The following is a 22,155-nucleotide window of genomic DNA, read 5'->3' as shown; positions in this document are numbered from 1 at the left end:
TTGCTTCTGTCCCTTTTGTTATGTATCGCTCTCTGTCAGTCTCGTCGCTGTAATAACGCTCTGCAGTTGGCCTCTCCATGTCCGAATACCACGTTCTCTTTCCTCCTTCCGCAGCCCTTGTCTTGCTTCGCGACCTCGATGACGAGTTGAAGAACGGCGCCGAGTTCTCCATGAACGAGGTCGAAAGATAATATACGCGACGCCGAACCAAGCGTGCTCCACATCGCCCTTACACAACGCCGTGTCGCCATGGAGCGCTCCGAAACGCCGGCCGCCGACTCGGTGACAGCTGATGCCGTGGACCTGGCGTCTGCGAATCCGCACTCTCTCCACAAAGCCGTCCACGCCCGACGCGAAGAATACGTCCGCCGCCATCGCATACGAATAAAAGTCGGCACTTGGAACGTCGCCGCGTGCCCCGGAACGGATAAGGACCTTGCCAGGTGGTTTGTGGACGGACAGGGCCTGGACCCTGCGCTGGGCTCCGCGAACCCGCCCAAAGAGAGCACAACCGGAGTGCCGGGGGCTGGGCCTGAGCCAGCGGGTAATGATGCGCCTGTACGGCTAACGGGAGATGATAAGATCGGGCTCTACGTTCTGGGACTTCAAGAGGTCAACCACCTCTCTGCGCCCGGGCAGTACATGACTTGGATTTACGCAGCCGACACTACGGCGACGGATAGGTGGAAGGCGGCGCTCCAAGCCGCGTTGCCCGGGGATTATCAGCTCGTTGCTGTGGAGCAGATGGCAGGCTTGCTGCTCCTGGCTTATGCCGCTCCCGAAGTCGCCGCCACCATTAGCAATACAAGTGTTGCCAGTGTCGCGACCGGTGCTCTCGGGTACCTGGGGAATAAAGGCGCCGTGTGTGCCCGGATTGTGTTGGGTGAAGCCACGCGCCTGGTGTTTGTCAACTGCCACCTGGCCAGTGGAACCACCGACTACTACGTTGAGCGGCGGGTAGCCCAGGTCCAGCAGATCCTGAGCAGCGCCCAATTTGAGTCTGTTACCATCGCCGGCGTCTCGGAGGAAGACAAGAGCAAGATTGGTGACGAGGATTTTGCCTTTTGGTTCGGCGATCTTAACTCCCGTCTCGACCGCCTTCCCGGTGACGACATTCGGCGGCTTCTGATGCTCCACACAAGGGGCGAATATGACTTGTCCAAAGGGGATCTGCGCCGCGAGGACTCGCTTGAGGGCGAGGCGATCGTTGTTGATGTCGAGAGGCTATCGGATAGCAGCGACGAGGTTATCGAGAGCAATCCTGCCGTATCATCTCTCCAAGGCCAGTCCGAAGACAAGCCCACCCAACCCCCAACCCCTGACGATATCTCCTTTCTTCCGGACCCCGATGAATTTCCGCCAGAACCGAGTGAAGACCCAGCTTCACTGCAAGCCACACTCGACTCTCTGCTCCCGCATGATCAGCTGAGACGTTTAATCAAAGAGCGCAAGGCCTTCCACGACGGCTGGCGGGAGGGCCCAATTACCTTCTTACCAACGTACAAGTACGACGTCGGCAGTGTCGCCCTTTTCGATTCCAGCGAGAAGCGTCGCCCGCCTAGTTGGTGTGATCGGATCTTGTACCGTACACGCAGCGGCAAGGAGGAATACGACCGCAAGGCCAGAGAGGAAGAGGAATCACGTAGAAAGGACAAGGAGATGAAGGCTCGTGGCATGGAAGAGGCCGGTGACGATGACAATGTACTATTTTCGTACGACCCAGATAACGACGGCGACGAACAACCAAGCGCATCGGGCATCGAGTATGACGAGTATAACGACTATGACGAAGGGGCTGACGAGCAATTTTGCAGCTCTGAAGGAGATGACAGGATACGTCTTGACCTCTACACATCTCACCAACGCATAACATCATCAGACCACAAACCTGTTAGCTCCATCTTCACTCTCGATTACGATGCGGTAGTGCCCGAACTGAAAGCAAAGGTTCATGCCGAAGTTGCTCGAGAGCTAGACCGGGCGGAGAATGAGGGTCGGCCCGGAATAACTATAGTGGTTGATCACCATGAATCCGAGTCCCACAGCCGCCATGCCGGTTCAGAGTCTTCGGGCCATGTGGATTTGGGAGAAATCCGGTTCCTGAGGAAAGCGACATCATCGCTAACCCTAGCAAACACCGGTCGGGTACCGGCGACTTTCACCTTTGTCGAGAAGCCAACGACCGAGGATTCGGACGACAGCAACATTCCCTGGCTGACGACATCATTTTTGGGCCCAGAAGTGACGAATGACAACGAGGAGCCTGCCGCACTAGGCAAAGAAGTCACTCTCGAGCCGGGCGAGACTGTGAACGCTCTGCTCGAAGCGGTGGTCAAGGACACGTCGCACGCTCGGATGCTCAATGACGGGCAGGCGAGTCTCGAGGAGGTCCTTGTACTTCGGGTTACAGACGGTCGAGATCACTTCATCCCCGTGCGAGCCACCTGGGCTCCAACCTGTGTCGGACGCTCCATAGAAGAGCTCATTCGGGTTCCCGAAGGGGGCATCCGAGCATTCGCCAAGTCCATTTCCGAGAAGCGAGGCCGACCGGGGCCCATACCATACGATCTCCCGGCGCGCGGGCCCGCCCCGAAAGAGCTATTCCGGCTCACCGAAGCCATCGAGACGCTCACCCAGCGGGCGCTAGCGGAGGCGCAAATGCTCGACGACTGCGCCATCCCCACAAACCCAGGCTGGCCGTTTGACGAGACCGTCTGCACCTCCACCGACGCGGACACGCGGACACGCCACGTCGTCGACATCCTGGACGCCCTCGACCAAGACCAAGACATCGGCTCCGCCTTCCCCCCGGAGGCGTCCGCCCTCGTCCGCCTCGAAGCCGTCGCGCAGACCCTCCTGCTCTTCCTCCGCGGTCTGACGGACGGCGTCGTCCCCGCCCCGCTGTGGCTCCGCATCGAGCAGGCGTCGATCCCGTCCGTCGCCGGCAACCCCCCCGCGCCGCCCGACCCGGCCGCGCGGGACGACCGCACCGCCATCCTCGACATCCTCCAGACGGCGCCCCACCACAACATCTGCTTCGTCTTCTTGACCACCGCCCTCGCCAGGGTCGTGGCGGAGCTGGCCCCGCTGAGTAAGGCCCAGCTGGAGGTCATCCGGAGCAGCACCGCGGACACGGCGGCGGCAGCGGCGGCTGTTGCTGCTCCGGTTCGCGGGATGGGCGCTGTGCTCGGCGTGGGGAGGCGGTCGCTTAGTTTCAGGAGGGGAGCGGGGAATGCGGCTGTGGTGGAGGCGCTGGCTGCGCTGGAGCGGAGGAGGGTGCGGGAGAGGAAGGTCGCGGGCATCTTTGGCGCGGCTGGGGTGGTTTGTCGGGGGGAGGTGCACGGACGGGAGAAGGAGAGGAAGGCGATGGAGGAGAGGCAGAGGCGGGTGATTGAGCTGTTTTTGGGGGTAGGCTTGTGAGAGGTTTAGTCCTATTGGTATACCTTTCTTCTTTTTGTGAATATTGAGTGCATATTCTTTTTTTCGGTTGAGGGTTAGTCTGGTTGTGAGCAGTTTGGGGTTTGGTATTAAAGGATGGTTAGAAGCATATATCATCGGTTGGGAATGAGTATTTTAGCGGAGCGTACGTGCGATATACCGATATCCAGATAGATGGGAAATCGGATCTTCTGGCGTCACCACCTCATTGTGTGTTTTTGGAGCCTGATATTCTTACGCTCACGTTTGTCAACGTGACGTTGGCCACGAATGGTGTCTATGTAGCTTCCCTCCATCGGATAGAGATTCCGCTATGCTTGGTCCAAAACTCGCTTACTAATTAAATAATGAATCTTAAGGTACTCTAATCAGAACCCCTTCCACATTTTATCATTCTCCTCTCTTATGACGCTTCGCTCGGCTCGAGGACCTCGTTCCCCGGGTCAAAGCGTGCGGGCAGGCGGCCACGGCAGCGGTGTTCCGTCTTGAAGACGTCCACAATTCACTCTTACCAGATATGGTAGTGCGCTATGGACGCCACAAACAGACTCGCTCACCCTTGGCCGCGCTAGCATTGGTTTTCTGGAGCCGGCCATGGGTTCGCTTAGCGTTTCCGGTGAGAACAAAGTTCCGGTTAGCGTGAGCAGGTGCCGACTCTGACAAGAGTGGCCGGCGCGGATCGTTTCCCAAGTCAGCCAGCCACTGCATCCGCCACCCAGTTCTGGAAGCCATAGAATGCCCAATAGCTCCAGCTGGATAACTCTTGGATAATTGACCTGGTCCTCCGCCTCTCTGCAGCTCCACTGCTTGATACGGTAAGGCGAATGAGAATTGTGCTACTGTTCTTGCCTCGACACTCCTACTGCTCCAAAAAAAAAAAAAAAAAAAAACAACTGGAATAATCGTCATTACGACCAAGTATAAGCATGTCGCCGCGATGATACTTCGGGGACCACAGCGGTGGCTTGGTCAACGAGTTCGTATTGTCATCGCTTGGCGCAAATGTCCGCCGCTCAGGCTCTCAGCGCCCGAGCGACAAGACATGCATTAGCCCAGTATCCAGGGCACAAATTACAACGACACCACAGCAGCTTGCCGGTCCCGCCCGTCCTCACTGCAACAACTGGGCACTGGTTACCATGTGGTATCACTTTGTGGAGGCATCTATACCTAGGTCGACAAGTAAAGAAGCGGTATGATATACAGATTTGCGATTTCAATTATCTTGGGCAGAGAACATGTAACATAACCCCTAAACGCCTACGCTACCTCAGTTCGCGGGGCTACAGATAAAAGTAGCACATCTCGCCGTGCGTGGTCGACATGACCTCGCCGATCGTCGTCGAGGGCGCCGCATACCCCATATCAATGACATCGCTCAGCTCTGCGAGCGGCGACGGCGGCACGTTCTCCCAGGTGCGGTGGGCATACGATCCCGAGCCCAGGTCCGTGTAGCGCGTGTCGGAGGCGCCGAGGGCCTGCCAGATGGCCCACATGCGGTCCATCTGCGCGTGGTGCACCCAGAAGGCCGGGTCGCCGGGCGACGTGAAGAGGTCGCCGCCCGGGTCGCCGCCGATGGTGTAGTGGATGCCGCCGTGCGGGCCGATCTCGGGCGTGTACGGCACGCCCTCGGACACGAGGCGGAACTGGTCGACGTCGGGCTGCGTCAGCAGCTTGAGCACGGTCGTGTAGTTGGCGTAGCGCGTGTTCATGGCGCCGCCCAGGTCGCGCTTGAGCCCGCGCGGGTTGTAGCCCAGCCCGCCGAGCGGGCCCGGCGCCGTATCGGCCAGGCCGCCGACGGGCCCGAGGTTGACCGTCATGTTGGCGAACGGGCCCGTCGTCACGAAACCACCCCCCGTGCCGGCCGGCAGCGGGATGGGGTCGCCCCCGATGCCCGGCGGAGGCACGATTATGGGCCCCTCGTGCGGGATGTAGTCGCCGTTGCCGCCCAGGCTGTACGGGTCGCCGTTGAAGAGCGGCGAGTTCTCGGGCGCCGTCGCGTACAGCGGCCAGTCCCAGTAGGGCTGGTAGCCCGTGTAGCCGCACTCGTCACGCAGCGCCTTCTCGTACTGGTAGACGAACCAGCGGTGCCATGGCTGGAAGATGCCCGAGTAGTGGATGGTGAGCGTCTGTTGAATGTGCGTCACGACAAAGTCGTCGAAACGGGACTTGGCCCCCGGCGCGACGCTGGCTGGGGTGCGCGCTGGCTTGCTTTGCAGGCACTTGACGGCGTTGATGTAGGCGAGCCGGTCTTGCTTGGACAGCGAGCCGCTGTTATGGTCGTGATTAGCAACAGGTGCTTTGTTTCTGATGGCTTAAGGGGATGGCTTACTACTCCCGCCGGAAGACGAGGTTGCGGACGGTGCAGCGAGGAGTCTGGCCGCGCCTGCGGAGCTTGCGCTCGTTCGCAGAAACCTCTTCGATGATCTGCGCCTTGGCTCGCTCGATAAGATCAGCGAGGGCCGGAGGCTCGGTGAGACCGTCATCGGCGGCGTCCCGGGGTAGCACAGCCGCCTGGGCGGCGGCGGCGGCGGCCAGAAAGGTTCCAAGAATTGCAGCAGCCTTCATGGTGGTCAACACTGCCAATGGTTACCGCGGAGATGACAACCACAGAAACAGGAACTGGGAAGGAATCTCAGGAGGAAGCACAATTGCATAATAAGGTACTTAATAAAAGGGAGACTCAGCCGGGTCACTGGTACCGTGTGGCCCGGCGCCGGGGGCGACGAGGGCCCTTGAGCCCCCGATGGCCTTGGTTTCTCCCAGGTTCTGGAGCCACCCATTACTACTGTGTACAGAAAGGGGTTAGGGGGTTCCGCCGTCCTGGTAAATATTGGACAGGTTCTGCCGGCAATTGAACTAACATGTCTTCCTCTGAGCACCCGGCGTAATGCCCCGCTGCCGAGTTCGCGTGATTCTAGCAACGGTGCAATTCGAACAAACAGGGGAAATATGCCGCTTGGGCTACATCGGTCTGCGGGGCGTCCGGACAGGCACCCATCCGATTGGGCCGGCCCGGGGCTGGGCATCGCCGGTGCATATTCCTTGCATGCGATTCCCAATTGACCAGACCATATCCAGGTAAGTGGTCCAGACTGGAAGGATTTGGCTATTGCCAGCCTCCTGTCTCCTGTGTATCGCGAGATACCCGTGCAGCGGGCTTCATTTAGTGTACTGTAGCACACGTACATTATCCCTGTCTTTGATAAACAGGGAAGCCCAGCTCTGAAGAGAGGGGGAATGGGGAAAATTGGGAACATTTGCGTAACGCCGAACCGGTCCGCACACTGTCGCCACCAAGGGTCGCCCAAGCTCCCTCCCCTCTCTCCCCTATCTCCGCATCCATCCCTCAACCTCCTACGGGCGATACAGCAACCAACTTCCAATTACGAGTTGAAGAACTCGTCCTATATAGATGAGAGTGTGGGGCATAGAGAGACAAGTGATATGCACTAAGCTCGGTGTCCGGGCATGGGGTGAATGTGGGGATATCTCCGTCCATCGTATCATTGCTCCGGTGGGGGAGCTGAAAGATGCTTGACCCTGGGCGCAGGGACACTTGACCGGGGCCCCGGCACAGCGGTTCTCAGTCCCAAGAACACCGCTCGTTGCCACTTGCCAGAAACTGTTTCAGCGTAAGAAATGGCGCAGCAACAAGCTGCTGAAAAGGTCCAGTTGGCTGTAACCACGGGCTTTTGTGGCGGCGGAATTCGCCGTTTTGGTCGTTGAGACCGAGTTCGGCCACATCTCGTCCTCGGGTCACGTCGAGTAAACCGGGGGTTGACTTATGTCGGTAGTTATTACTTCGGTAGGAGCATTTGATGTGACGCCCAAGCCCAGCCTGCACGCTCGAGGGTGGATGGAGAAGGGGGCGAGAACTTTCCAGATAACCTTCTGGTCCATGCTTGTCCGAGGCCCGCGCTGATTAAGTATGGACTTTGCCCTCTGTGATCAACAGGACCGTCGACAGCTCCCGACGAAGACCCATCAACATTCTGTTGAGTAAAAGGCGGTTCCCCCGCCCACACGCACACGGCGGGCATCCATCAACATGGCCGACCGAGGAGAGATCCTACTCCCTCCCGACGAGAATCGGGGACCCGAGATTCTCGCCATCTGCGGGTCCATGGTGGGACTCGCGCTCGTAGCCGTCTTGCTACGCATCTGGGTGAGGGCGAAAATGGTCCGTCACGTTGGCGCAGACGACTGGACTATCATCGCTGCTATGGTACGTTTAAGCTTACCCTTTAAGCCTCATGATGTGCATCCGGATCGGCAGCCGGGGGAGTGGGGGATGCGGGGGTGAGTGATCGTCGGCTGACTATCCACGTTTGCTCGAAACAGACTGTTATGTTTGTGGAGATGATGATCATCATCCCCCAAGTCCGTCTGGGGGCGGGGCGTCATGTGCAGTACATCGAGCCGAAGGAAAACATCACCAGAGGGCTGCATCTCAACTTCGTCACGCAGCCCTTGTGCCTGATTGCCCTCTGCTTGACCAAAGTCAGCGTCGGCCTGTTTCTTCTGCGCCTCACGCCGTCGCTTCGGTTTAGATACTTGGTCATTGGCGTCACCATCTTCACAATCCTCTCGGCGACTGCGAATATCCGTAAGTGAACCATCCACATCAACAAGATACTGATGCTGACCCTGAATAGTGACTGTTTTCTTCCAATGCCGGCCCCTGGCTCTGACCTGGGATAGCTCGGTCGAAGGAACATGTATGCCGGCAGCAAACCTCAAATTTGCCGCCTATTTCAACTCGAGCGTCGCCGTTCTGACCGACGTTCTCTTTGCCCTTCTCCCTATTCCTATGCTCTGGAAAGTGCAGATGAACTGGAAGGTCAAGTCGGCCGTAGCCGCCATCCTGTCCCTGGGTGTCTTTGCCGCCGTCGCGGCCATCGTCAAGATCACCTTCCTCGGCAACTACGGCAAGCACGGCGATTTCTTGTGGGACAGCGCCGACCTGACCATTTGGTATTCCTCCCGCCTTACCTCGTTTCCGTCGGTTACTGGCTGTGCTGACCGTGATTTCCCCACTATCTAGGACAACCGTCGAGATCACCGTCGCCATTATCGCCGCCTCCTTCCCCTGCCTCAAGCCGCTCTTCAAGACGCTCCTCGCCGGCTCGTCAGCCCGCTACGGCTCCAAGTACAAGGGCTACCACGACCGCAACGGCGACACGAACCGCACCCCTAAATCGGGCGTCAGAGTTGCGGGTAGCAAGCCAGGCGCCGCACAGCAGTTCGAGATGTACAACCAAAACACAGTATACACCACTGACCTCAAGACGGGCATGCGGTCCACGACCGGGTCCGAGGAGAGCATCCTGCCGCAGGAGATAAGGAACTCGAGGGCTGACGGGATCACCAAGACCAGCTCGGTCTTTGTGTCGTATGACAAGCACGAACGGGTTTAGGAAAAGCGATTCAGGGCGAAATTGTAGACTATGGGTTGTATCTTGGGGGTGTGGGAATTTAGGGTATGTAGGGGCCTGGGTTGGTTACTTGCATGCTTTCCTTGCGGCGCTACTGATGGGAGGTCACTAGGTTGGTACGGAGTTGGACAGCAACAGAAATGGCATTCAAAGCAAGTGGCAATGAGGCTTGCTGAAGAAGAATAACTTTAAACAGGACAGATGCTGGATAAGGTATTCTCTTCATTCGATACCAAGTTGTACATTTTCTTATGCAAACAATGCTACACGCAATACACGGAAGCCGGAGGAACCAGCCCAGAGAGGTTTACGAGTTCACCTTGTCATTGTTCTGTCGTACCGGGTTTGCCACCCCTTTTTGCTTCAGACCAAGTCAAGTACAAGGTAATTAATCATTACGCCTCTGGGCATGCTACACACCCCGATCCTCCGCCCTTGACCACATCACGACAGGGTACTGTACAATGCAATCCGAATGCCAACACACAATTCTATTCGCTAATCCTCAAAAAGTCAAGTATATTGGCCGCAATGCTCTCTAATCTGAGCAGGAGTATGCGCGGGTTTCGTACCCAGTAATGAGCTGTAGTCCATAGTGAAAACCCCCCACCCCCTCCCCTCACCTCTTCTCGAATCACAAGGTGCCCATTCTTCAGGCCAGATGTGCCGTCTATGAGAGACCACGGTTCAGGATTCTAAGGCGAGTCTAAACCGCTACCAAAGGGGCGAGATTACGAACGTTCATCTCCTAGCCATTGAGACCTCTCGCGCATGTAATTAGGCCTCGTCCTCGGGAGTTTCACCGCTCTCACGCTGCATGCAGTCAGGCCTCCACTGGTGCCAAATCTGAGCCGTAATTCGAGCATGTGCCTCGTTCAAACCCTGATCGTCGGCATGCCATGAGAACCATGGACGTCTCTTCATAATAAACCTGACAACAAAGGTAGACGTACGTAAGGAGCGGAACAGAGGAGCCCATTCGACTAGCTTGGCGCGCGGGCTGGTGCCGGGAAACAACAACGCCTCATAACTGGACCACATCATGACCCCGAAGGAGAGGATGCTACAGTGAGTAGAGACGAAGTCGAGCATTTCCGCCAGAGCCTCGGTCCGCGTGTCCTGGGCGGGGTCTCCATTGAGCTCGAGGTTGAGGAGTATCCCGCGGAGCAGGGGCACGGCGGCCGGCCGTTCCGCGACAAAGTCCGCTAAGAGCTCGGGGCACTCGAGCTCGACCGAGGCATTCTCCCACAGGACCTCGCCCAGCTCGCGCGTAATCTGAGGGTCGACCCGCGCCAGAGAGTCCAGGTAATCTAGATCTTTCCATTTCGCGAGGACACTACTGCAAGATTTGAAACAAGTGTCTCGGTGTCGGCAGCGGATCACCATCTCAAGTGGGTAAGTGGTAAGCTCAGAACAGAAGCAGTGCGGAGGTGTGTCTTTCCTTCCCGGAGGATGGAAGGTATGGACGCAGCACTGAGGATGCGGCGCATCCGTATTAATCACGGTGAGACACCGCGGTGGGCGTAGACGAAGCTCTTCAAGGTACAAAATCCCCTTCTCCAGCTCCTCCTTATCCTCGGCGTCGACTGTAAGTTGCGCCATCCTGTAGACATTGATTAAGTGGTCTGCATAGGGGTTACCGATTTGCTGACCATTGTGGGTGGGCGCGTCCATGTTGGCATTGTGCTGCTGACGGGGTGGGGGGTCGAATGAGCCATATTTGAGACTCCTGTTCGGGGCGCGGGGATTGAGATTCCAGTCACTCTCAACCTGGCGGAATCTGACACCATTCCTCAGCTGAGGCGCATCTAGGTGGTCTTCCCCGCTGCCCAGCAGCGGGTCAACGAAGTATCTATAGATTTCGCGTCGGATATCCAATGGGAGCCTCATGAAAGGGAAATTCACATCTCTGCCGCGCTCTCCCATGCCTCTGGGAGGGTATTCGGAAGGGAGAAAGAACTCGCATTTGGGGTACGGTCCCGGGAAAAAGTTGAAGGTGCCAAACCCTTGGGAGATATCGTGCGTTCTCGCGGCTTCTGCCATCTTTGTTTCGCTCCGCGCAGGGTTGACATCACCACGGGACATGACGGCCAGGTATAAAATGCGGCAATGGTTTTATATTTCATTCCCTCCTGTGTTGTTAAAGAGTGGTTTTTGCTGTATTACTGTTAGCTCTGTGTCAAGGTGACTACTTGTTCGTAGCACAGGAAGGCAAGGTACGGTTTCAAGGCCTCTCCGGTGGAACAGGCTTCCCTCTCAACCTGCTTTAAGCTAATTATTTCTTAGACGCTGGTTTCTTAACAAGTGCCGATTTTCTAGCGCATCTTTAGTATCTGCTTTTTTTTTTTTTTCTTTTTTTTTTCCGTGTCTTTTATTTCCTTTTTCCTTCCTTCTTTCTTCTTTCCCCAATAATCAATTCTAGTACATAGTTAATTAATTACCTAAGGAAAGCAGTCTATTCATCGGAAATACCACTATATTCTATCTATTACCAGGTAAGCCTGAGCCTTTTGCTTGCATATCTTGCTCCTCTGTCCTATTGACCAGCCTCTGTGTATAGAAAACTTCAATTATGCCGAACTGCTTTGCTTGTTGAGGATTCGTCAGGCAACTGCAGTGTTGAACTCGGCTTGGAGCTGAGCTGGATGATGCTCGCCAGCATTCAGGATGAGCAGCCCTAACTCTGCTTGGAATGATTTCCGGGTGGGAAATCGACCGGAAGAGCCGTCTGCCAGATAAAGTGTTTTCATTTCTGTCTCAACGGCTCAGGTGTATTTTTGGGCATATTTTCCCACAGGCTAAAACCACACTCGTTTGGCTTTCTTCGGCGACAAGTGAGGAGAACCCGGTCGTAATCGACTCCGAACCAGCAGCCCGGTTCGTTCGAGAATGCTTTTGGCTGGCACGTCAAATATCAGGCAATTTCAAAAACCCCAGCGATGCGACACGGGACGAGGTTCCATGCGGGCCTCGACTGTCCGTCGGCCCCAGTGAGAATGAATTCAATGTTAGGGCGTTGCCGAGGACCATCGCCGAGGATCTTCGGTAGCACCGTGCAGATGACCCGGCAGCCGGCGCTGCCCACGCCACCTCGGCCGACGCGTTAATAGCAGATGTGGCCATGAAAAGCGCGGCGAGTCCTTCCATGCGAACATGATGCTTCACAAGGCTGAGGTGGCTTTGATCGAAAGGGATGCTAGCTTGATGCTATAGCGCGATCAATCCGTACCTTACGAACGTTGTCTTGGTGGGCAATGCTTGGCAGGACTCGAGGGAGTGGTTTCACGTTCTGAACGCCGCCCGACGCGAAGCTGTCGTTTCCGTTGGATTCGTGGACAGCAGCGATGCGCTTCACACTCTTGAGCCTGGTGGCCGCCCTCTACCACCTTCCCCTTTCCATTGCAAAACCAAACTGTCCTCTCTACGGCCCGCTGCTTCCCAGGCCAACCAATCTCCTTCAGCATCCGGGCATCCAAGCTGCGGCGGGCGTTCTGGATGATATTTTCCCAAGATACATTGACAATGACAACAGTACCGGCTCCGACCGTTTCTCCTATTCGGTCGAGGTCTTTGCGGGTAGCGAGGACGAGCCGCTCTGGTCGCACTATTGGACAGCCCCCAACCTCAAAAGCTTCAACTCGTCTGGTGTTACCAAGGTCGACACAAATACCGTCTACCGGATCGGCAGCGTCACCAAGATCTTCACTGTCCTCACCTTCCTCGCAACCGTCGGCGACGGCATCTGGAATGACCCTATCACCAAACATCTGCCCGAGATCGAGGAGATTGCCCGCAGTGCATCCGGTGGTCCTATATTTGCCCCTGATTGGGAGTCAATCACAATTGGTTCCTTGGCGAGCCAGACATCCGGTTTGATAAGAGACTGTACGCGAGTCTTATTCTTCCCTTCTTTTTCTCCTCGAGGGATGGTTTGTAACCGCTGATATCCGTCGTTAGATGCCATGCTTGGAGAACTCAGCTACCAGCTCAACATGACTGTCCTGCACGCCCTGGGTTTCCCGCCCCTTCCAATGTCCGAGTTCCCCCCATGCGGTACTCGGCCGACGTGTGACCGGGAACAGCTCTTTGAGGGACTTGCCAAACTCCCACCTTCGTTTCCCCCCTTTACAACCCCCACATATTCTGATTTGGGATTTGTCCTTCTATCCTATGTTACCGAGCGCATCACCGGTAAAGACTTCAAGACATTGGTCACAGATGTTGTACTAAAGCCCCTGAATCTCAACCACACTTTCGTCACGACGCCAGATGATTCTGTCGGCATCATCCCGGGCACGCAACGTACCACGTCGTGGGGATTTGAGTTGGCCGAGGAAGCAGCGTAGGGTTCCCATCAACCCGGCCCCTCCCGGCTTTTTAGCTAACATGGTCCGCAAGGACCGGAAACATGTACACATCTGCAGGCGACCTGTCGTCCCTTGGGCGGGCCATCCTGCGATCGACGCTGCTCAAACCCGCCATGACGCGACGCTGGCTGAAGCCAGTCTCGTACAGCTCGGACCCAAAGTCCACGGTAGGAATGCCATGGGGCGTCCGGCAGATTGAACTTGGACAAAGTACAACCAACCCCTTCCTGTCGTTTTCACCGCAGTCCGGCGAACAATACTGACGCCCGCAGACCAATCCTACCAATTCATCCACACGTTCAACAAGGCCGGCAGCCTGGGTGCTTACAGCGCTCTCTTGGCCATCATGCCCGAGCTCGACATCGGCTTCACCGTCCTCGCCGCCGGCGTGCCGCCGCCAAGCCTCACAATGGACATCGCCGACGCCCTCACGAGCACCTACATCCCGACCCTGATGTACATAGCCCGCGCCCAAGCGAACGCCACCTTTGCGGGGCGCTACCGCCACGCGAGCCTCCTCAACACCACCACGCCCACCAACACCACCAACACTACCACTACTAGCACCACCACCAACCCCCCACCCTACGCCAATACCACCACCCCCACCGCAGCCCCCCGACTCCTCAACTCCTCCCTGACCATCACCGTCGACCCAACGGGCACCAGGCCCGGGCTGGGCGTGGAGAATTGGCTGTCCAACTCGACCGACATGGCGCTCGTGGCCGTGGCCATCAACATGAACGCAAGCGCCGACTACCTGGGGCGGGTGCAGCCGAGCGTGCGGCTGTACCCGACGGGGTTGGAGGAGCGGCTGGCCGGCGGCGGGAGGAAGGTGGCCTTCAAGGCCGTGTTCGAGGACGTGGGCCTGCCCAACCGGAGCACCAGCTTCGTGACCGACTGCTCGACGTGGGTGGGCGTGAGCGGGGTGGTGTACGGATCGCGGCCGTTGGACTTGTTCGTGTTTGAGTTTGGCGGGGACGGAAGGGTGAAGGCGGTCGAGAACGCGGCGTTGAGGGTTCGGTTGGAGAAGGTGGACTGATTTTGGGCTTGGTTGAGGGGGTGTGGGTTGATGGGGAGGGGGTTCGGGTCTCGAGGGTGGACGAGCATACTACTAGCTACATTGATTCGTGTTTGCGGGGGGAGGGTGGTTAAAAAAAAGGTCCCTCTTCTTTGGCTTTTTTTTCTTCTTTTTCTTCTTTTTTTTTCTCTTTCGAGTTTCTGCTTCAAGAAACGGACCGCAGCTTGCTGATCATTGCACGGAGCCGGTAGCGCCAACGTCGCGAGAGATCCTGTTCTAACGTCGCCACTTGGGCTTGGAGTGCATATTTCTCTCCGGTCAACTGCGCATTCTCGGTGCGGATGGTTTCCATGTCTGTTTGGGACTGCCGAAGTGTTTTCTCTATGGCCGAACGGTCGTTCCGGAGCCGTCGGATCTCGTGCTGTGCAGTGCCCAAATCGGACCGAAGAACGTCAAGCTGGTTCAGGACTGACGAGTTCTCGTTGCGCAGCGTTTCATTATCTGCTGAGAGCCTGTCGGCTTGACGAGCACTGCTCTCCGCTTCGGCCTTTGCGTCTAGGAGACGACGTTCCAGGTCTTCGTTTGCTCCTTGCAGGGCCGTTGTCTTGTCCGTCTCTTCCTGGAGCTGGCGGGTGGCGGTGGCTAAATCGGTCAGAAGATCGTCAACAGATGTCTCCAGTGCTTTCTTCTCGTTGCACAGCATTTCATTATCTGTCGAGAGCCTGTCGGCTTGACGAGCACTGCTCTCCGCTTCGGCCTTTGCGTCTAGGAGACGACGTTCCAGGTCTTCGTTTGCTCCTTGCAGGGCCGTTGTCTTGTCCGTCTCTTCCTGGAGCTGACGGGTGGCGGTGGCTAAATGGGTCTGAAGATCGGCAACAGATGTCTCCAGTGCTTTCTTCTCGTTGCAAAGTGCTTCGTTGTCTCGGCAGAGGTCGTCCACGCGAGCCGCACTGCTCTCTGCCATAGATGTCGCCTCTGACAACCGACGTTCAAGATCTGCGTTCACTTCGCGTAGAGCGTTTGTCCTTGCTTGTTCTTCCTCTAAGCAATGACCGGCCTTCTGGAGGCCCTCCCGAAGAACAGCTTCAAGCCGTGCACGCTCCGATTTCCGGCTCTCCTCAAGCTGGAAGATTGCGGCACGATGTCCCTCGGTGAGCTCGGTTTGCCTAAGCTTTGCACGTTCGAGCTCTCCCTCCATGGTGCGCATTTGGGCCTGTGAAGCTAAAAGGTCCTGCCTAGCGGCCAAAAGACCACTCTCGATGTCGCCGAATGCAACATCCATCCTGTCTCTGAGATCGGCATCATCCATGAAGCGGGTACTGAGCCGTTGAGACAAGTCGGCGTCAATAGACGCCTGTTGGCCGAGAAGCTCAAAACACCTTTGGCGCTCAAGGATCAACTGCTCCATCTGAGTGCTCGATCGTTCGTAGTGCCGGACCGCCCTAGCGACGACGCGCTTCCAATTGCCAGCGACACGGGCCCATTGGCCGCGATGCCAATCGGAGCAGAGGCACAGCTTGGCCAGGCTTTCGAGGTCATCGTCTGTAACCTGGCTAGGCAACTTTGCTGCCATTTGAGCCAGCTTGGCGCGAATGACGGAAGATATGGAGGCCGGCTGTCTCCAACCACATCGTGCGTCATTTCGAGTTTTGGCAATGCCAATGCATTGGATGTCGCGGGTGTCTTCAAATTCGGTGACTTGGAGGAGGTTTCCGGGGTCCCAGTAGGTTTCAGCCATGGTTGCAGTGGCGATTGTCATTGTCCAGGAAACAACTGTTGATATCAGTGAAGAATGCGGATGCTAGCGAAGAGGGGCTCCGCTGGGCCTTTTCAACTGCAAGTCATGCCCTGGCAGCCCAGTACTCAGCCCGCGCGGCATGATGTGTGGCGCATCCTGGAACGGAATATTGGTGGCCATGCAGTGATGTGGGTGTGGAACAAGGGTACCTGACTGGTTTGGTTTGGGCAACCCGCAGCCAAAGTGTAACATGTCGATCACCAGGGGCCTGCCAAAACCGCAAGGCACTTCGTCGGGCTCACCAACAGGCCTAACCGACAAACCGAAGAGAAGTGCCTGCATACGGCGGCGATATTGCGGCTCAGCAGCAATAGATCAATGCCATGCAACGTCTCGTAGAGAAGTGGAGAGAGGAATGAAGCTGGAAGCTTGATTTGCGGATCCTCCAGTACAAACGTGTGGACACTACGGGAGCGCGGGGCTCGCGGGTTTGCGGGCTTGTGGGGTAATGGAGCCCCAAAGCCAAGACACCGCAAGGCATACAGTACGTACAGTACATACCTACCTAACCTTTGCTAACATATGGTATTACAGCACCTTATCTGACAACACCGGCTGCCGCCTTTCCCATGTTTTAACCTTCGAGTGCCTTCGAAAGCACCTGCTAGAATTCAGACTGAAAACGAATAAAAAACTTTTCACCCGCATCGCCGTGGCCGGGGCTTCGGCGTTAGACTTTTTTCCGAGGGCTGGTCGAGCGCCCGAGCATCCAGCATGCACCTAAGGGTTGCCTTGCAGCTCACATACGGGGCGGTGCAAACCTCGGGTGCCGTAATGATTGCGGTGGCCGAGCTCCCGGCCCCATATTTGATATGCCCATCTCTATCTGATTCTTCAACGTGGCAACCGTGTGCAGAACCTAGCCCCCCTCAGTGTAGAAGAACATTCAGGTACTGTACCTACCAAGCGGCAAGATAGAGTACCATGGTCGGTATAATATGCATCATGGCGGATGATTTGATGGTATGTGTTTCCCGTCGGGCATTGCTAGACTCTTTAGCCCCGAGAGTTCTTCTTCGCGGCCCACGGGACCAAGCAAGCCGAACTACACTGCATTCGGGCTCACTTGTGCTTCGAGAGAGCCTGTCCGATGTACCAAAGGCCGGCGGCAGATATGCGAACTTGCGTGTAGGATCTTGACAAATCGTTGGATGTATACATGAAGTGCCGAGCTTAAGATTTCATATCCATTCCCCGAGTTCGGTTGCAATGCGTCTTGTGTTTACTTTTTGCACTTCTTCCCTTCTCAAAGAACGACCAGCGGGCCCCGTAAGTTGACCTTTATTTTGACGCTTCTCCCCTTGAAAAAACTGCCATTCGCCATGCGGTTAAAGAGCCTCGTCGTACTCGCTGCTGTCAATACAAGTTCAGCCCAAACTCTGGCGGAGGTGCTTCAGGCGCAGAGCGCCACCCTCTCGGTCCTCAACAGCTGGCTCTCCTCCCAGCAGCTCGTTTTTACCATCCTTAGCAGCGCTCAAGGCGTCACACTCCTCGCCCCAAGCAATAACGCCTTGAATCAGCTCTTCAGCACGCCATTTGCTACACAACTGGCTCAGGATCCGAATCTTCTCACGGCCTTCTTGAGCTACCACGTCCTCAACGGCGTCTTCTTCATTTCCGATTTTCTGAATACCCAGTCATTGATATCCGTGCCAACGTTCTTGGATATTGAAGCATACTCAAACGTCACCGGTGGCCAGCGGATACTATCCGGTTCTCAAAATGGCGCCGTGACTTTCTATTCAGGCAATGGCGCTCAGACAAACGTCGAACCATACGTCGGTTTCCTACTCCCGCGACTCGAACCAGCCTTTGCTTACTGACAACTCCCCCAGGACTTCAATTATGCGGGCGGAACAATCCATATCATTGATTCGGTGCTCACCCTCCCAGCGAGCGTCACCAACAGTCTCATTAGCGCCGGCCTGATTGCTGCTCTCGGTGCATTCCGGCGTGCCGGAGTGGAGAATACCCTCAACCTCGCGGCCGACGTGACCATATTTGCGCCGAACAACGACGCATTCAATGCAATCGGTAGCACAGTAGACAGCATGACGCTCGAACAGCTAACTACTGTCCTGAACTACCACGTTGTTCAGGGCAAGGTGCTGTACAGCCAGCTGATTGCGGGAGGACGGGAGTTGACGGCCGAAGGGGGGATTCTGAATTTCAGGACCGAGAATGGGGTATTATTCGTTAACAGTGCGAAGGTGGTGCAGCCAAATGTGTTGGTGGCGAATGGGGTGGTGCATGTTGTTGACGGGTGAGATCGGTCCTCCTCGGGTGCCAAATCTCGTCGGTTATCTTTTCTACGCCTCTAGTTCTTAACCTTACTCATTCTGTCCTTCCTTTTCTTCTCACAACGCCTCAATGGTAGTGTTTTTATTCGTTCTCTCGCTAACCCGCTAACAGAGTGCTGAATCCGGCCAACTCCACCGCTACCCCTAACCCAGCGGCTTCCACCCAGGAACCAGCCTTCAATGGCGCGACCAGCACGTCCGGCGGCGTACCTTTCACCTCCTCCATCCCGACCATAACGAGTCCAGCCACCCCTACGGTTAGCACCGGCGGTGGGAATGACGATGGCGGTGGCCCTCCGGTTACTGCACTGGCTGCTCGAGCCAGGCCGGCGGCTGTTGGTCTTACGGCTTTCTTGGGTGGTGTAATGGTCATGGCAAATCTGTGATTCGGATTATTTTTCCTGCGGTGGCATTTCCAAATTAATCTCTATAAGTACTTAGAAAAGAACGATCGTGTCGTTGTAAAGATTGCCGGTGAGCTAGGAACTCAGCTAAGGTATTGAACCCCGGCCGTTTAGCTCCTTCTGTGCCCTTAAACCTAATCGAGACGTTGATCGCGTTCTACGCAACATGACTATCATGGGTGCTGTCTGTACAAGAGCATCATTCGCTATCACAGACTACCCCAATAGCCATCAACCCATCACAACTCCGTATCTAACCAAACCGAGCACTGCCCCCAATAGGATCGCCGACGGCGGGTTAACCCCAAAATACCTGCCCCCAACGTAGCTCGTCGCGGTGATGACCACCCACCACGGATCGTCGCCAAGGCTCCGCCCCGCCTGGAACCCCTCGTCGATATAGCCGACGCCAAAAATCCTGTAGACCGCCGTGTAGATCAGCCCAACCGCGCCGGCATTGACGCCGCGCAGCACGCTCTTCACCCAGCGCCTGCCGCGGGCCGCGCTCCAGATGCCCATCGTCCCGTGCACCAGCACCAGGCCGGGGCTGAAGATGCCCGCCCACGCGATCAGGGCGCCGGCCGCCGAGGCGAAGCCGTTGTTCACGGCCGTCAGGCTCCCCAGGAAGACGGCGAAGTTGAAGTTGGGGCCCGGGAACGCCTGGATCAGCGCCAGCCCGATCAGGAAGTCGCGCGGGCTGACCCACCCCTCGGCGACCACGTACTCGCGCAGCAGCGGGATGACGACGGGCCCGCCGCCGAAGATGATGGTCCCGGCGAGGTACATGTTTGCGAAGAGCCGGTACAGTAAAGGGGGCCCCCCGGGGGCGGAGAAGGCGACGCTACGGACGACCATGGCGGCGATGAAGCTGAGGAAGAAGAGGACGATGATGGAGGCGCCGGTTCTCCAGGACATGGTGAGGCGGTATTCGGTGGGGATGATACGCGGTTCGGATTCGGCGGTTGAGGGAGTATTGTCATCAGTAGGGCTGGACTCGGCTTCGGTTGTGGGGAGGTCGGAGCGGGCGCTGGGTTTGGACTGGGCCTGGGGCAGGTTGGATTCGAGGGTGTCAGGCTGGTGGGGGGAGCGGGGTTCGGTCTGATATCGGTCGTCGGGCGTATGGCGAGCTGATTCCCGCAAGCGCTGGACTGAGTTGATCAGAGCTCTGAGAGGATGATGGATCCATCGATAGTCAAAGACGAGTGTGGCAAAACCGGAGATGAGCATCAGCACTGGGAAATACCAGAGGGCATTGTACAGCATGCCGGCGGCACCGGTGAGGAAGACGATGACCCGCGTCAGCTTGTCGGTGATGGCTTTTTGGGACAATTCCACAGCAGCAAGCGCGATCACGCCCACGGTGGCTGCGTTGAGGCCGGATAGCAGGGCGTAGACTGGGCCCGGCAGCTTCTCATTGATGTTCGCGACGCCGATGGAGAGCCCGTACATGCCAATGGCTCCAGGCAGACTCCAAACCAGGAAACTAACCATAGCTGCCATGAAGCCGCCGCGAATCAGGTTGATGCAGTACAGCATCTTGGTGCTCGCCGGCCCTGATAGCGACTGCGAGATGCTGAACAGCTCCTGGAATACCTGTTCGTCGATCCATCCCGTCTTTTTGACGAACTTTTCGTTGAACTTCACGCGGTTGGTTAATGGCGGTCAATACTCTACGAGAACAACGAAACCCACAATTCTAAAGTGAACGGGGGGCCCTCCAAAGGCAGTCACGCCGAGATGCCAGTTGACGCGGAGAACCTTCCATGCACGATGCCCGAGGGTCTCGAGCCGGCGAGACGATCTCATTCTGGCGTGACCTTCGGTGGAGCAGAGTCGGGATCCAGTTCGCTTCAGTTGATGCAGACTGTGGTTAAAAGAAGTTCGGAGCCCCAATAAGCATTGATTTTGTGACCCGTCCAAGCTCACCCATTACGCGCATAGGATGATCGCGGACAGATCTCGAGGGTCTGGACTACTGATTAAATTATCGAGTCAAGAACGCATTCGCATTCCCGGGTTTGAATGATGCAATCCGGGTCTAACCCACCTGGTCGGAACGGTAATGGTGGGTGAGGGTTAGGGGTATCTACCAAGGTAAGATACTAAGTGGACTACGCTGCGCTTCCTCAAGCAAAGCTCTGAAACGTCACGTACGAAAGAAAAGAGAATCCATAAGAGCCTAAGGAGGTGATGTGAAGACGCGAGCCCACTATTGCACCTTAATTGTAACATAATCTCCCGGACCCAGCCTGATTTCTTTTCTCACCTTTCCTTTCTTTCTTCTTCAAGTCGCACCTGGTTCGATGCGATCAGAAACGGAGATACCTTAGGGTAGGAGAGCCAGAGTATCGAGGTACAAGCAGGACACAAGCAGAGATACCGGATTGAACATGAAGGTAGGGAGTTATAAACAGTGTTTAACTATAGCTCTACCTAAACTACTAAGAAAGAGCAACTCTTTTATTTCCGGTCGCCCAGCTTAGCGGAGGTGGAGAAAGAGACAGGCAGGGAGCCATCAGCTTGTAGTCAAACTTGCCGCTTATTATGCGAGCTAATTAAGGTGTGTGTGGTAATTATACTTGAAGCTTCCGTTAAGTACCTTACATTTAAGTTTTTTTTTTTCCCTATAACCTTTCGGCTGCAACAAGCCGGTACATGTAGTATCTCAAAGTCTTCTGCTGGTCTCATCTCTCCCTCGTCACCAAACTAATTAATTAACCCAAGATACCTTATGTTGAGGCTCGTACCTCTTACTCTATTGTATTATTGTGGTTCCAAAGATATTAGATATGAGCTACGATTTCACATGCGGCATGTGCCACAAGGTTTTCCCCGGACTCTAGTGAGCTGGGGCGTGGTAACCATCATCAGCGCGATACCTGCCCCCGCTACTTTGGCTCCGAGTGGTGGCGTTCCCAGTACATAAATGGCTGTAACAAATCCTGTGGGTGTGTTCGAGGTGCAATGCAACTTGGTCGTCAGAACATCGCAAGATTGAACACGAACATGATGACCATAATCATTATGGTGAGTGCCGGCCAGCCTCTGTGAACTGCAACAACCTTGAGATAGTTCGTCAACCTGCTTTATCCGTCGCGGGAACGTAGCTGACTGGCTCCCTTTGTTAATAGCATCTCAACTCGTCTATCTACCGCGGCCAGCAGATCCAGTGTCCTTTTGCAAGGGCGGTTTTATCACTGCCACTGGGTGGCATTTCAACCGAGTCCTGCGGCCGTACCCGGCTTGGGAACGTGCAGCGTACCATTGATGATGTCTTCAGCGACACCTGATTGATTGTATTCTAATTAGTCACTCGTGCCTGCAACCTACCGAGGGACGGGGAGTGTCCTCAACGCCTTAGAATGGCTGCTTGAACCTCCGACGCCATT

General features: G+C 56.1%; 8 protein-coding genes across 8 annotated transcripts; 4 read left to right on the top strand and 4 right to left on the bottom strand.

The window, feature by feature from the left end:
• Nucleotides 1–249: 249 nt before the first annotated feature.
• MFIFM68171_04950 (PI phosphatase group protein) lies at nucleotides 250–3,420 on the top strand (the record flags this gene model as incomplete). The annotated part of the gene is made up of 1 exon (XM_071060370.1): nucleotides 250–3,420. The coding sequence occupies one exon, from the start codon at nucleotides 250–252 to the stop codon at nucleotides 3,418–3,420; it is 3,171 nt and encodes a 1,056-aa protein (XP_070916471.1).
• Nucleotides 3,421–4,721: 1,301 nt separating this feature from the next.
• MFIFM68171_04949 (Tyrosinase copper-binding domain-containing protein) lies at nucleotides 4,722–6,006 on the bottom strand (the record flags this gene model as incomplete). The annotated part of the gene is made up of 2 exons (XM_071060369.1): nucleotides 4,722–5,709; nucleotides 5,771–6,006. The coding sequence occupies 2 exons, from the start codon at nucleotides 6,004–6,006 to the stop codon at nucleotides 4,722–4,724; spliced, it is 1,224 nt and encodes a 407-aa protein (XP_070916470.1).
• A 1,483-nt stretch (nucleotides 6,007–7,489) lies between these two features.
• On the top strand, nucleotides 7,490–8,858 carry MFIFM68171_04948 (Rhodopsin domain-containing protein; the record flags this gene model as incomplete). Its single annotated transcript, XM_071060368.1, has 4 exons — nucleotides 7,490–7,666; nucleotides 7,783–8,047; nucleotides 8,097–8,415; nucleotides 8,486–8,858. 4 exons carry the CDS (start codon nucleotides 7,490–7,492, stop codon nucleotides 8,856–8,858), a joined length of 1,134 nt encoding a protein of 377 aa, XP_070916469.1.
• Nucleotides 8,859–9,653: 795 nt separating this feature from the next.
• On the bottom strand, nucleotides 9,654–10,919 carry MFIFM68171_04947 (uncharacterized protein; the record flags this gene model as incomplete). Its single annotated transcript, XM_071060367.1, has 1 exon — nucleotides 9,654–10,919. The coding sequence occupies one exon, from the start codon at nucleotides 10,917–10,919 to the stop codon at nucleotides 9,654–9,656; it is 1,266 nt and encodes a 421-aa protein (XP_070916468.1).
• Nucleotides 10,920–12,220: 1,301 nt separating this feature from the next.
• On the top strand, nucleotides 12,221–14,285 carry MFIFM68171_04946 (Beta-lactamase-like protein 2; the record flags this gene model as incomplete). The annotated part of the gene is made up of 4 exons (XM_071060366.1): nucleotides 12,221–12,761; nucleotides 12,834–13,218; nucleotides 13,275–13,453; nucleotides 13,516–14,285. 4 exons carry the CDS (start codon nucleotides 12,221–12,223, stop codon nucleotides 14,283–14,285), a joined length of 1,875 nt encoding a protein of 624 aa, XP_070916467.1.
• Nucleotides 14,286–14,469: 184 nt separating this feature from the next.
• MFIFM68171_04945 (uncharacterized protein) lies at nucleotides 14,470–16,002 on the bottom strand (the record flags this gene model as incomplete). Its single annotated transcript, XM_071060365.1, has 1 exon — nucleotides 14,470–16,002. One exon carries the CDS (start codon nucleotides 16,000–16,002, stop codon nucleotides 14,470–14,472), a length of 1,533 nt encoding a protein of 510 aa, XP_070916466.1.
• A 1,382-nt stretch (nucleotides 16,003–17,384) lies between these two features.
• On the top strand, nucleotides 17,385–18,748 carry MFIFM68171_04944 (Tgf beta induced protein ig-h3; the record flags this gene model as incomplete). The annotated part of the gene is made up of 3 exons (XM_071060364.1): nucleotides 17,385–17,840; nucleotides 17,898–18,325; nucleotides 18,475–18,748. 3 exons carry the CDS (start codon nucleotides 17,385–17,387, stop codon nucleotides 18,746–18,748), a joined length of 1,158 nt encoding a protein of 385 aa, XP_070916465.1.
• Nucleotides 18,749–18,997: 249 nt separating this feature from the next.
• On the bottom strand, nucleotides 18,998–20,572 carry MFIFM68171_04943 (Transporter YwrB; the record flags this gene model as incomplete). The annotated part of the gene is made up of 2 exons (XM_071060363.1): nucleotides 18,998–20,404; nucleotides 20,459–20,572. 2 exons carry the CDS (start codon nucleotides 20,570–20,572, stop codon nucleotides 18,998–19,000), a joined length of 1,521 nt encoding a protein of 506 aa, XP_070916464.1.
• Between the last annotated feature and the right edge of the window lie 1,583 nt (nucleotides 20,573–22,155).

Source organism: Madurella fahalii (genome assembly GCF_045866475.1).
Source record: "Madurella fahalii IFM 68171 DNA, scaffold_2, whole genome shotgun sequence".
Taxonomy (NCBI): domain Eukaryota; kingdom Fungi; phylum Ascomycota; class Sordariomycetes; order Sordariales; genus Madurella; species Madurella fahalii.
Note: the sequence above shows the minus strand (reverse complement) of the source record. Positions and strands in the feature narration are given on the sequence as shown.